The 13,340-nt window shown below is 41.1% G+C and overlaps 1 protein-coding gene across 5 annotated transcripts in view; it reads left to right on the top strand.

Annotated features, from left to right (window-relative positions):
* PDE5A (phosphodiesterase 5A) overlaps window positions 1–13,340 on the top strand; it is a 142,677-nt gene that overhangs the window by 71,060 nt on the left and 58,277 nt on the right. For 3 of the 5 annotated variants that reach the window (XM_074905153.1, XM_074905154.1, XM_074905157.1), the window contains exon 1: window positions 2,071–2,205. The exons of 1 other annotated variant lie outside the window; for it this stretch is intronic. In XM_074905153.1, coding sequence (XP_074761254.1) covers window positions 2,102–2,205 — 104 coding nt within the window. In that variant the 5' untranslated portion in view covers window positions 2,071–2,101. Of the gene's footprint in view, window positions 1–2,070; window positions 2,206–2,751; window positions 2,846–13,340 lie in introns of those variants that run through there. One more of the 5 variants, XM_074905156.1, reaches the window with a different exon arrangement.

A 13,340-nucleotide genomic window follows, 5' to 3' on the forward strand; every position in this document is an offset into this window, starting at 1 on the left:
TATTTTAATTTTTAAATACCAGTAATTAAATTATATATTTCTATTCATCTTTTTGTACACAAACTCTTTCTGCCTCTTTACAGACCATGTGTTTGGTCATTCTTGTTTTTCCTGTCTAGACAACCTCTGGTAATTCTGCAACTGCTGTTTGTGACGGGCTGAGCAGTACTACAGTCAATATTCTATATGAGACCATTCAGGGAATGGTATTTTAGATATTCATAAATCTTAATTTTATAATTGTATGTTCTACATTTCCATTATAGTTCTTAAGCATTCTAACATAGGGTTATTTTCCAGCATAATAGAAGCTTTTATTGCCAATGTACCTGTAGCTCCATAACCCTTTTCCTGAAGTGAAACAGTTAATTTTTAAATCTATGGGTTACATGACAGGTTCATTTCCTTTTTTTCTAGCATACCACACTTTCCAGGTTTGACACTAAACATCAGCTTCATTTATTGCCATGTTTGTTTATGCACTTTGTTTGGTAATTCTGTATTTCACTGCTGAAAGATTTGTCTTTGCCCTGAATAGCGGCTTGAGTCTTGCAACATGTCTTAACTGGTTGATACTTCATCCTCATATTTGCTCTTTGGTCACCATGCACATTTCTCCTGAGATCCTTGTATGACAGAGTAATGTTCATGCTAAACTTCCTTTTCTGCCTCATATTACACACAAACTCTTACAGCCAAAAGACACACGTGTCCAAGGGAGTGCTATGCACAGATGTGACACAAAGACACAAAAGAGAAAATGTTTCCTCAGAGCTCATGGACAGACTCTTAATCCCTTTGCTGGGAAGTTCCTGCTGCTGCCCCTTCTCAGGCTGCAGAATTCCACTTCTGTAAATCAAGTCTCTGTAAGCCGAGATTTTATAAGCACTGCAAAAAAATTGCTAAGGTGCGCAGGGATGTCTGCTCTATCTGAAGTGCTCTGCCTTGCATAAACTGAGAGGGGTTTAAGAGTAGCAGAAAATATTTTATATGATATTTCTCAACTGATTACACAGGACAATAATTTTAAAGACCCTGTATATTCCTTTCCCCAGAAACACGCTGCTATTTGTTATTCATATCTTACCTTCAAAGATGCTGCATGTGATGACACAGGACACCATACATGTGCATCACACTTTGTGCCAGGTTTTTTGTGAATGCAGGTCGTAAATTATTGTAGAGGTGTGCACATGTCTATCTTAGACTGGAACTACAATACATGAAAGCGATGCTCCGCATTAACCAAAATTTCAATCCTAGCTGTCTCCTAATAGAGAAAGTAGGATTTCTGAGCCTGGAGCATCTTCAAAGCTGGGCTGGGCTTATTAAATGTCTAAAATGGAGCTAAAAGCCTCACTGTAGGCATAACGGATTCAGAAGCCGGGGCTTTACGGCTCAGATTCAGGCTGAGGTCTACCAAAGATCATCTATTGACACCCGCCAGTGCCACACTCCGAAGCGACAGCCTATTTGCCACTTTTTTCGAAGCAGGCTGAAACAGGCCATACCTTGAATAGACAGTAACTGTGAAGTGGGAGCAGGGGAGACAAATCCCTTTGCCAGAACCATTTACTTTTTCATCGCTTTTCTTTTTTGTCCCCGGCCCCGCGGGGGACCGCCTGGCCCGACCGCCCCAGCTCAGCCTCGGCGCGGGAGAGGGGCCAGCCGCGGGCCTCCCTCCGCTCCCGCCCGCCCTCCCCCGGCGCCGCGCTGGGCACGGCCGGGGCCGGGGGCTGCCGGGGGTGCCCCCGCGGCGGGGCCGGGCCGGGCGGGGCGGGGCGGGGCGGGGCGGGCCCGGGGCGCGGCGGCCCCCCGGGGCGCTGCGGAGCCGCGGCGGAGGTGGAGCCGGGCCCGGAGCCGCTTGTCCGCTGCGGGGCCGGAGATGCGCTGAGGCCGGACACCGGCCTTCCTGCCCGGGCGCACACCTGGGAGCGGGCCGAAGGCAGGCGGGGGGAGCCGGCCCCCCGCCGGGCCGAGAGCACCGGCGGCGGCAGGGAGGGCGGGAGGAGGAGGAGGAGGAAGGCCGGGAGGGGGGAAATCGACACCGAGAGCCGCGGCAGGAGGAGGCAGAGCGGCGGCGGGAGCGGCAGCGCGGAGCATGGAGCGCAGCTGCCCCCCCCCGCCGGAGCAGGAAGCGGTGGAAGCGTGGCTGGACGACCACGGCGACTTCACCCGCTCTTACTTTGTTAGGAAAGCTACGAGGTAAGACCGGAGCGGCGGCCAGAGGCAGCTCCCTTCTTCCCGGCGAAACCTCGCTCTTCCATTTCCCTTGGCTGTCTCCAAAGAAAATAAAAAAGCGTGTGTGTCGTCCGTGACACCCCCCCGTACCCCACCCCACCCTCCCCACCAAGCCCCAAAGAGCGAAAACCGAAGCCGAGGAGCCGCAGCCGCGCTGGGCGGCCGCCCCCGAGGTGCACAGGCGGGCGCTGCTCCGCGGAGCGCCGCGGACTTTCCGCATGTCTGCCCGGCCCCGCGCGCTGGCTCCTCTCTGCAGCTGTCCCAGGCTCGGAGCTCCCTGCCCGGGGCTTTTAGTTAGTTAGTTAGTTGTGTTCTCCGTGGTTTAAAACAGACCTAGTCAACTTCTTGTGAGTAGCAAACCGTGTATTTTGCCCTGCCCCGCCAACTAGACAGAAGTATGTCGAAGCCTCAGATAACATCAGATCTCTTCGGGGGGGCGGGTTATGGCGTGATTTAGTAATCTCAAAACAAAGCGCTGCTCTCGGAAGAGCTCAGTCGCCCCGTGGGCTTGTCACCTTTTGGACATCTCGGCGGCCACCGGGACGGAGCGGGCGGTGGGTTACGGTGCCCCGGGAGCGGCCGAGCCGGGAGCGGCCGCCAAACCGTACGTGCTGCGCCCGGGAAGGTGGAGGCGGGGGGGGGCACGACCGGAGCGGGGCTGCTGCGGGAGGGAGGGAGCGAGAGGGGCAGTGGGGCCGCGGCTCCGGGCCGGCAAGAGCAGCGAGCAGGGGATCGCTGACCCCGGAGGCGCCTGCTCCCTCCCCGTGGGGGCAGCCTCCTCCCCCCCGCCTCTGCCTCCCTCCCTCCCTCCTCCTCGGCGGGGGGCAGGCAGAGCCGGGGCGGCTTCCCGGCGGCCGCTGCCGCTCCGTGGTGGTGGTTTCTGCAGAGGACCCCATGTAGAGACCTGAAGAGCTCGTCTGGGCTTTTTTTTTTTTTTTTTTCCCTTCTTTCCCTACGCGCCCTGGCTTGACATGCTGCCCTTTGGAGATCAGACGAGGTATCTGCTCACCGTTGTCACACCTAAGCAGTGGGGCTTCAAGTTGAAATCGAGTAAATTCGGCTATTTTTAGAAGTGGAGTCAGGTTTCCATTTTGAATATTTTCCGATAAACAAAGCAGCGGGGATGCAGAACACACGCGATCTGCAACTCCCACGGTAGATCTTAGTGGAGAGCTCGGGTTAGTAAGTCCTGTGCTTGGTTTCTCGGACGCGCATCTCCGCGGGCGCGCTGCTCCGCTCCGCTCCTGTCCCGGAGCTGCTTGCACCATCTGCTCACCGCTCCCGATTTACTTCTTTCCCAAGTCACTTAGCAGGGATGGATGCGTTCTGAACGAGGCTTTGCTGCTGCTCCTCTCTGCATGGGATGGGGCGGTAAGAAGAGAAATCCTCATTAATAATTGACTCGCAGCAAGCTAGAAAGCTTCAGGGGTCACCTGCTTTCTTGTGACCATCTGTCATGCAGTCCCCTCTCTTCTGCTGCTTCTTCCTTAGGCTCAATTAACGGAAAAGTAATAAAAGTGCCTTTAAAAATGTCTTTTAAATGTTGATTTTTTTTTTTTTTTTTTAAAAAGGCAGTGCATAGGTGCCGGGTGCATAGATAGAAGTAGTTAAGGTTGATGCTCTCCAGAACACTAGTTCATGGTGTGTAACTGAAGGGTAGCTTGTTTGCCCAGGAAATAGGGTGTTAGCAGCTTTGAGAAGTAGCGTTTTATTAGTTCAGCCTGTCACACTTCCTTTGGAAACTGGAAGTAGTATTGAACAAATAGGAATGCTAATTAATAGTAACCGCTGTGTCAGATTTGTTTTCCCCATGGAGAGGTTTGGTTAGTATTTTTTTTTTCCGGTTTTGTTGGTTTTTGGTTTTGTTTTGTTTTTTTAATGTATTTATGCTGAGACAGTTTTGTGTTTGTGTGGGTCTGAAATAGGCTGTAGTTCACAAAATACAATTCGGTTGTGTCTGCATGACGGCGATTCCTCTGAATTTAGAGAGTTTTGCAGAAAAAATGTTAACTTTGAGATTTTGCTTGGCAACAATTCTGTGATCTTTTTGAAGTGATGCAAATGTTGCATTTGTCTCAAAACTCTCTTCTCCACTGTCTTGCATGGAATGTTTTTTTTTTCTGTCCTTACTGTATAAATAGAAGACTATAACTATATAATAAGGCATACCTCTGTTATATGTTAGTCTGGATTTGAAGATACAAATGACAAGTTACTTGACTGTATGTTGGTTCAAATTTTATTTGCTAAAATGATATCCTGTAAAGCTGGGCACTTTGAAAGAACTGGTGTACTTTGTAAAAAGGTTTAATGTTCCATAGTGTTATTTAGAGATTGAAAAGAGAAAAACCTTAAAATCCAATGCCATGCTTTGTTTTAGTTGAATCTTTGTACAACGGTATGTTGAACAAAGACTATGCCGTTAATGTTTTGTAACTCAGCATTATGTTTACCCTGTCAAGTAAAGCAGCATTCCTTGAACTAGTTTCAACTGTTTTCTAATCTTAATTTACTGCTTGTCATTTTTTGTTCTGCTTCATAATATGCCAGAGTCCTCACAGGTCCTAAAAGCAATAGACCAAGAAGTTACTTAATTTGGTATCTCACGGAGCGCAGAGGCATATTCCACTTCGTATTGCAAGGCAAAATTGCTAATGGAAACAGATAGGTTCTGTATCTGTTTCTCATATATTTATACACAAAAATAGGAAAAGATCACCAGCCCAACCATTTATTCGAGAGTAATACAAGCCCTTTCCACTGCTAATAATGACCTTTGAATCAGAACCTAATTTAGCAATCTTATATAGGTATTAAATAATTTATCTATTTTTTTCTCTGCAATTAATTCCCATACTGTTTTATGCAGTAGTTCTTTTGGTAATTCACACAAAACAATGTTTTAATTAGGTGTCTAAATAATACTTATGAAACAAATAACAAATGCTTTGGGTGGTCTCATGCCTGCAGATTTGTTTTGGTTTTGTTTTTTTTTTTTTATAAAGTAGCATGGGAGTAACATCATCTCATATAGTCACTGAATAGTTACCTCTTATTTCAGTTTGCATAGGTCAGCTTGATATTAGTATCTATTTTCCTGGTTTAAATAAAAATTATATTTTCTGGCAAGGTGGCATTTTAAAAGAAGACATTTTTTTCTTTCCACAATTAGTTTGTGTTCACTGCTGTTCATAGTGGGACAACTGTTAGAGCTGCTAGGCTCCCAGTCCATATTCTGGATTCTTGGGGAGAAGGGCTGCAGGTTGTCTACTTGACAAATTTGCACCTGCTGTCTTCCCCTCCCCTGAAGTATGTTGTGGCAGATAAATACATACAAATAGCTTACACCTTGTATTTTGATCCTGCAATGACTCAAGGTTGATAGTGTCTACAAGCAGGCCACATTACTGCCTTCCCCAAGTCTTTGATGGCTAGGTGGACTGACATATTCTGTGACAAAACTATGGTGATTGACTTCCACCTGTACAGAGCAAGGTTGCAATCCTACAAGCATGTAATCCAGGTGAATAGCTTTAAATTCCTCCCTCCTTTGAGTATGGAAATAAACTGTGATCCCATGAGTAGGGAGCTACAGAGTCAGTTATTTATTACTTTATTTTGTACCAGGGAGGTGAGTGGTATACAGAGATAATATAAATAGTTATTATCCATGAAGCGTTGTTACAGTATGATCAAAGTGCAGACCAACAAAGGGTGTCACCAGCACACTCAGTGATGAGACGAATTTGGTTCAGTTAGTGCTACAGGGTGTTGGTTGACAAACCTTCTGGCTGGAGAGTTACTGGACACTTATGGGTTCAAGAGTTTCTAAATGCTTAGCTCCTACTAAATTGATTTAGTTTATTCCTTTATTTTCAGCTCCTCTTGTTACTTTTCCCCTTTCAGAGTTTTAGAATCGCTTATCATATTCTGGATTCCCAGAAAGCAGAAACATTTTGATGTAAAATGTTTCTTATTTTAGATTGTGTTTTATGTCTACCCATACTGTTGTTAAAGGTTCTTTGTAGCTGCTGCTACAAATATAATTGTTCTAACCAGATGTTACAAAGGCATAATCTGTAGCCTTTTTTTGGTCACAAAATTGTACTGCATTTATGGCTGAATTTGTTACCCTTTTGGTCTTCCTAAAGTTTATCTTTTCATGTTCCTTTTAAAAAAAATAAAAGTCCATGCATTGTCATGTTCAAACATCATACTTATTTTAACCCCCTACGCAATACTTCTGTATTTTTGATTTCCTGTTTGTTCCTACTCTTAAAAATACAGGAGCGATTCTCTCTTAGTGCTCTTTGCGATCAGAAGCAGCAGCCTGCCAAAACAGCCAAAGTAAAAATTCTCCTCTCAGAGGCAACTGCACTGTTCCAGGCAGTTTTTGTCTGGTTTCCTAAATGTATGGCATGATAGATGCAAATCACTAACCCAAGGCTTGTATGCCTTTCACTGGAAATAAGATTTTGTTATAAATACATCTGGGCTTATTAGCGGGGTTGGGAAATATTTACAAATGAATTAAGGTGGGGTTGTATTTGGAAAAATCCATGTCCTTAACGGCATGGTACTTCATAGCGCTTCACTGAGGATTCCAGAAGTGGTGCTTACTGGGAAACTGCACTTGCTGGAATTCAGAGATTGCACAACTTGAATATATCAATTACATTTATTACTCTGAAAAAACTCAAGTACAGTTGTTCGGGTTTTTTTCCTTCTTGATGACTGGTGGACAATCAGTTTGTAATGTGCTGCCTGCAATAATAAATTAGTTAGGTCTTTTACCTTCTAATCTGTGTCTGGAGGGCTTTTAAAAAATGTCTTTCATTTTGAGATGGCTATTTGACGTTTCATCTCATAAATATTATGTCATATGCATCATGTAATTGTTTGGTAATGTATGTATGCTTAATTTTTTCCTAACTGAAAGGAAATTAAGTTTTGGAGCAAATGTATGAAAACTCAGATTTTCAAAGATAGAGCTATTTAAGATTTTCTGCACTGAAATATGCTTTGGCTTGTGTGTTTTCTTAAAAATATATTACTGACATACAAAAAAATAATAATCCTAAAAAGATACAGGTATGAGCCATATTCATCCCTAACATGACCTTGGTAAACAAGCAGTGGGTTTCAAAATTCTATGATTGAAGGACCCCTAAGTTCTCCAGGGGAGGCAGAGAGTCCTATGCAAATTGTTTGAATATGCTGAAGGGGACTTGCTTTTCTTAGTTATCCTATGTGAAGCATTTACAAAAGGACTGCAGACCCACTGACTCTTTGGACCATGGCTTGAAAACCGCATGAAGTAATGGTGCTAATGCAGGGATCAGAATATTTTCTCCCACTTACTTGGTTTTATTAGATGTTTACAGAGCTTTTCTGAGAATGAAGTACAGAAAAAAAAAAATAAAAAATTCTATGATATCCTGGAAAGTTTTGTTGTTGGTCTAATGATCTCCATAGCTGTCCCACTTATAAATAACGTATCCATATTCTTAAGCCTTTCTTGATAATTGCAAAGTATTAAGATCATCCCAAAATACTTTAAACTCCTGATTCAAAAAGCACTCAGGAAGGTAAGGAATGTTACCCGCATTCATGAAGTTGTAAATGTGATTAAGTATTTTGGGCATTTATTCTTGGAAATAAAGCTAAGTGTGTGTGGCAGTGTTTTGGAAACAATGTCTAAACCAGCAGTTACTGTAGACTGAAGAAACTGTCATTTAAGAAACAAGAAGAAATCACTTACTAGCAATTTATAACTTTAATTCTCAAAAGGTGATAACCTGAACACCTGCACAGAATCTTTGGTGTGAAGATAAACTAGTCAGCAGATAGTACTGAGCTGTAGGAGAATGTGCTTTTACTACATACTGTTTGCCCTCAGTAATAAAGAAACGAACGGGTGTGCACAATACATTAATTAAAATACAACTGCTAAACCTTACAGGACATGTAGAAAACAAGATGGAGCGAACTACTTTAACTGTTAACATGTCTTTTTGCCTTCTTTTGTTACAGGGTAACTTTGTTATCATATTACTGTACTTTTGATGATGCTAATAGGCATTTGAAATCTCATTTCCATATTTTTGTTCTTGCTAGGAAGACTTTAGAGAATAGGGTCAAATTTCTGGCGACTGGGAAGAAAAGTGGTGCCGAGGCATATATTGCCTCTGCGGGAGACAACAAAGCTAGACACCTGTATTTTATTTCTAAATTTTAGAAGTTCATGGAGGTTTTGTGTTGGGCATGTGTTGAATCATCACGTGAGGAGGAAGTTCATGTCTTTGTACAGGATTAGGACAAAGACTACATACATAAAATAAAAATACCAATCAGTCTAATTTTGAAGTTGGACTGAGACTTCCATAGTGTGTAGATAACTCTGCTACCTCTCTGCACAAGGATAAAATCCAGGATACATCACCTATGATGTCTTCAGATCAAATACAGTACATCATAGCCTATGTTCATGCTTATTAGCATGCTAGATTAAAGCTGAATTGTGTGGGAATGTATGACTTGGATCAAGAATTACAAACAAAGCCATTTTAGACAATACATTCTTGGCTTGAACTAATATGCCATCAATTTTCATTTTCATCATTAAAGAGGAAGCATTTTGCTTTTGTCATGAATAAATGTAATTAATAAAACCACAGAATACAAGTATTTCTCTTCCTTACTGGCAAAGAAACATACATAAACTTACACGGAATGCTTTCTCATTTATATGATTTACTTGAAGAAAAGAAAAAAGGCATTAAATACAAAAGAAGCTATTTACGAAGTTCCAGAAAAGAAATCCTACTTGAAATGGCCCTTGTGAATAACTCAATGGTTGTAATTTCACATTAGGTCTGGCACTGAAAATATAGCCACAAAATATATTTGCTTAGTAAAAGATATATATTTTCCCATTTATTTGTGCGTTATGGTGAACTCACCCCAGCCAGCACAGAGAGCCATCCCAAAGCCTCTGCACATCTCAAGTCCTACTTAACACCTATTTTAGGAATTTAAGTGGAACTGAAGTGGTGCCTAAGACTTAAGGTGAGGTCTCCAGGCAGGTGTGAACTTCACTTTGAATTCGTCTTTCTCCAAAGTCATTGGCATTGTCCTGTTGCTTTCCACCACAAAATCATTAGGTACATAGTTATTTTTAATTTTTTTTGGAGCTTGGAACAAGAAGTAAAGCTTGGGAGGAGATATAAAGGTCATATTGTAGAATTTGACGTTCAATCCCTGAAGTCAGTCTTCATAGTGCGAATAGAAGTCCCTTCTGTGGAGGAAAGCTTTCTTGTGAAAAGTTAAACTTGCAGTTTGGTTGTTAAAGAAAACTTGAAAGTAGCCAAGAATAGCCTGCTAGTGTTGGTCCTCCATTTCAGATACTTTTGCTTCAATACAGCAACCTCTGCCTCCTATTTTAAAAAAATAATACGAGCATTCAGACAAGATTAACATTATTTCTAGTTTTAAAAAGTTGTTATTTCACTCTGTCATAAGCATGGTTTGAATCAAGAATTAGAGTTCTTAATTTAGATCTGTATCCAAACAGAAGTCAGTCTGGCCACTTAACATGTTTAAAGTTTAATGTACGCTTACATATTTGACTGACTTGTGCCAAAAATTGGCTCTGACTTCTAAGTCATACTTTGTCTTCAAAAACTGCCTACCACTGTTAGAAATAGTATCTCTAATAACTATAATTGGACAGAGTTTAAGGAAAAACAACTATTGTCTTTGTCAATCTACTTTTTTAGTCAGTTCGAAAACAGTTCTTTTACAGTCACTTTACTGTTTCCATCTATTGAAGCCTTATACCATTTATTTAAATCTTTCCATGGCCAGAAAGGAGACAAAACCACTTAGAACATGATTGTGAAATAGGCAGTACCGGAAAGAAAATGGGAAGGCAAGCATAATATCTAAGTTACTTTGACTTTCAAACTCATTTGTTAAAACTGAATAGTTTATGAGTTGTTGCTAATGCTTTAAAAGATTTATGTGCCTAAATTATGTCAAGATGCACGAAAGAAATCTGAAGATGTCTAGTGGTTATTTTAAGAAAATCAACTGAGAAAATAGTTACAAAGTTTGTCTTAAAATACTGTTGATTTCAGCACTAGCAGGATTAGGCCACAGGAATTTAAAGCTGGCATATTCTAGTAGGCAAGTTTGTATTGAGTCCCCCTCCTGAAGTGTGTTATCAGTAACTGCTGGTTTGAATGAAAAACTAGCAAAACAGTCCACACAACTACTGAAACATTACACATTGTATACGTGAAAGATTTATGAGAAATTTTATGGGGAATTATTTGTTCTTTCACTGAAAGCTGCTCATCACCCAGTACTTTTATGGTACAGTAATTATTATGCATTCTTTGTGCAAGACAGGTGAGATGCAGTACAGTATACTGGCATTGTTGTATCTCAGTATTATGTTTGTGCTCTGTTTTTGCACCTGTTGTCCAAAGATACCAAATACTTGCTGAATGGTCACATTGTATGGTCTTACATATGTAGCATGGTTACGTGTGTGAGCAAGACAGTTACAATCTGGCTGTGACTCTTTAAATGTCTTCACTGGTTGTTAGGGTTTTTTTTTAAAAAAAGTATTGTTTGTATTTTGAAGATGTCACAAATCAAGCAAAGATGGGTACAATAAATTATTTAATATTCCCAGTGTATGGGTAGAATAGTAATGAGTGTCAGGTCAGCATGGCTTGACACAATACAGCACAGGAAATAAAGCAAGGTCCCCTTCAGGTCTTAGACCTGAGGTTGTCTTCGGGTCTGCTTGGCTCAAGCCATGTCGCTTCCTTGTGCCTGTGTTTTCTCACCCAGTGATTTTCTATTTTTGTTTCCTATCCATACTGAAAACTTCTTGCTTTAGGGACAGATCTACTTTCTGTACAGTGTTTAACAAATCAGGACCAAAGAGTCTTAATTCGTCTGACGTTCCTGAGTTCTCATGTAATGCAGGTAATGTGTACTTGTATACAAGTGATTATAGAGGGGAGGATCATGCAGTCATTTTTTTTCCTAAAATGTTTTACCTGCCATTGTATTTTCATCCCCTTCTTATCCCTATCTTCAAAATTCCTCTTCAATTTTCTCATCTGCTGATGAGGTCACCAGCCAAATTCAGCAGTGACTGTCCTACTCCATCGAAATTGTGTTTTACAGAGGAAAGACTGGATTTGGCTGATAGAAGTGACTAAAAACGGTTACTTCAAATTCAATTATTCCTGTTTATGAACTCTGTGATAAATTATAGCTTTCCTGAGTGGAGGCTCATACTGCAGTAAAGGATGCATGCAGCTTATGAGGAATGGATGCTGATGCCTGTAACTCCTCAAGACGGAGTGATTGCTGTGCCGGGTTGGAGATATTGCCTTGGTTTTAACTTCTAAACTTACTTCCACAGCAAGGGTCTTGTCCTTACAATCACCTTTTGACAATGTCAATGCTTATTGAAAACTATTTGTATGAATAGAATAGTCACAAGTTTTTGTTTCTTCTTGCAGTCCTTTCAAAATGACATCTTAATCATACATAGCACTTGTTACTAATTTCCAGTAACCTCACTTGTGGTTCAGTACGTGTCTGGTACTGGATATCTGTTGAGCTAATTCTGAGCTGAGAAAGTAGTTGTGTTAATAATGATACTCTTCTTGTCATGCTCTGTTAAATAGGATTGAGTGTCAACCAGCAAATGCATGTCAAGACTGTCTGACCGATTTTAAATAGAGTTAGAATATATCAGTTAATGTGAAATGCTAGTTCTTCCACCATGTGTATAACTGTGAGTAAAAGGAGCTAAATAGTTTCCTTGTTAGAAGGGGCATTCAGTAAGGGTCAGTGAACACTGTTCTTATTCCAGCTGAATTTGAACGGCTTTTCTGTTGCCCAGATAAAAATGTCTAAATGGTTTGAAGTTGAAAGCCGTTCTTTAAACATTATACTTGAAGATTTGTTGTTAACCCCCAGAGCTTTTTGAGAATTGCACACTGTGTTGGGAAGTTACTGGACCATCATCTGAGAAACAGTAAAGGGGACAGGCATATGTTACTCATAATTATGAAGCTCCACATATAGTTCTGTTCAGTGTCAAAGTGCTTCATAAATGGTGCAGATATCTAACAAGTAGTCAGTTCTTATTGAAGAAATGTAATTCATTTCATATGAAAGATATTATAGTTATGTTCCACATCTCTCAATAACCTCCATAAGATAGAGAAAAAAATGCTTGTTTTACATGGTAAAAAGGCAAGAAGGTAGAAACTAAATTATCTCATGGCCACAGTTTGAGAACTTGTACTAGAATTCAGAATACATTGTTCTTACTGATTACTGTTATTACACCATTAAGGCCAGGGGACATCATTACATTTCAGAATAAATAAAATGGCAGGTTTCAACTGATAAATCAAAATTTTGCTTTAGCTTTGGCTTTGTCCATAAAGGATACCTCATTCTTTCTCTGCCTTGATTCTTATATCAACACATCCATGTATGTAAATTCAGTGTAAAACAGAGCTAAGTGAAATTATAGCATTTTATATTCTCCTTTCCTCCTGTGTAAATAAGCAGTGAATCAGATTGCTCTACAAATTGCCGTCACTTGACAATAGCACAGGTTCACGCTTGTGCATTTTCAAACATGCCTAGACAAAGTACAGGGTTTCCTATGCCTAATCACTTGCTAGTTTAAGAATGCTCTCCATCTGATACTAGGTTATTACAGTTACTTTTAAATCTTATTTTACATTAATGCCAGTCCTCGATGTTCAAAAATCAAGTCAGCACACACAGCCATGAAACTGGGTCAAGTCATAAGCCTTCTTTCAAAACTATTGATTATTCTATATCTACCTCCTTGTGTCTAAGGCTTTAAATGCACCCAGCTTGTGTTTTCAGGTTCTCTTCTGCAGCCTTAGTGCTAGATGCTAAATTTTGTTTAGAAAAACCTAAAATTTCCAGGTAGTTTATTTTCTTGAGGGGATCAGAGTAAAACTAAAAAAACCCACATATAACACACATGATGACAAGAGTTATCAGCACTGATTTTAGCAGTTTAC

The sequence above is a fragment of the Athene noctua genome, chromosome 4 (genome assembly GCF_965140245.1).
Source record: "Athene noctua chromosome 4, bAthNoc1.hap1.1, whole genome shotgun sequence".
NCBI classification, from domain to species: domain Eukaryota; kingdom Metazoa; phylum Chordata; class Aves; order Strigiformes; family Strigidae; genus Athene; species Athene noctua.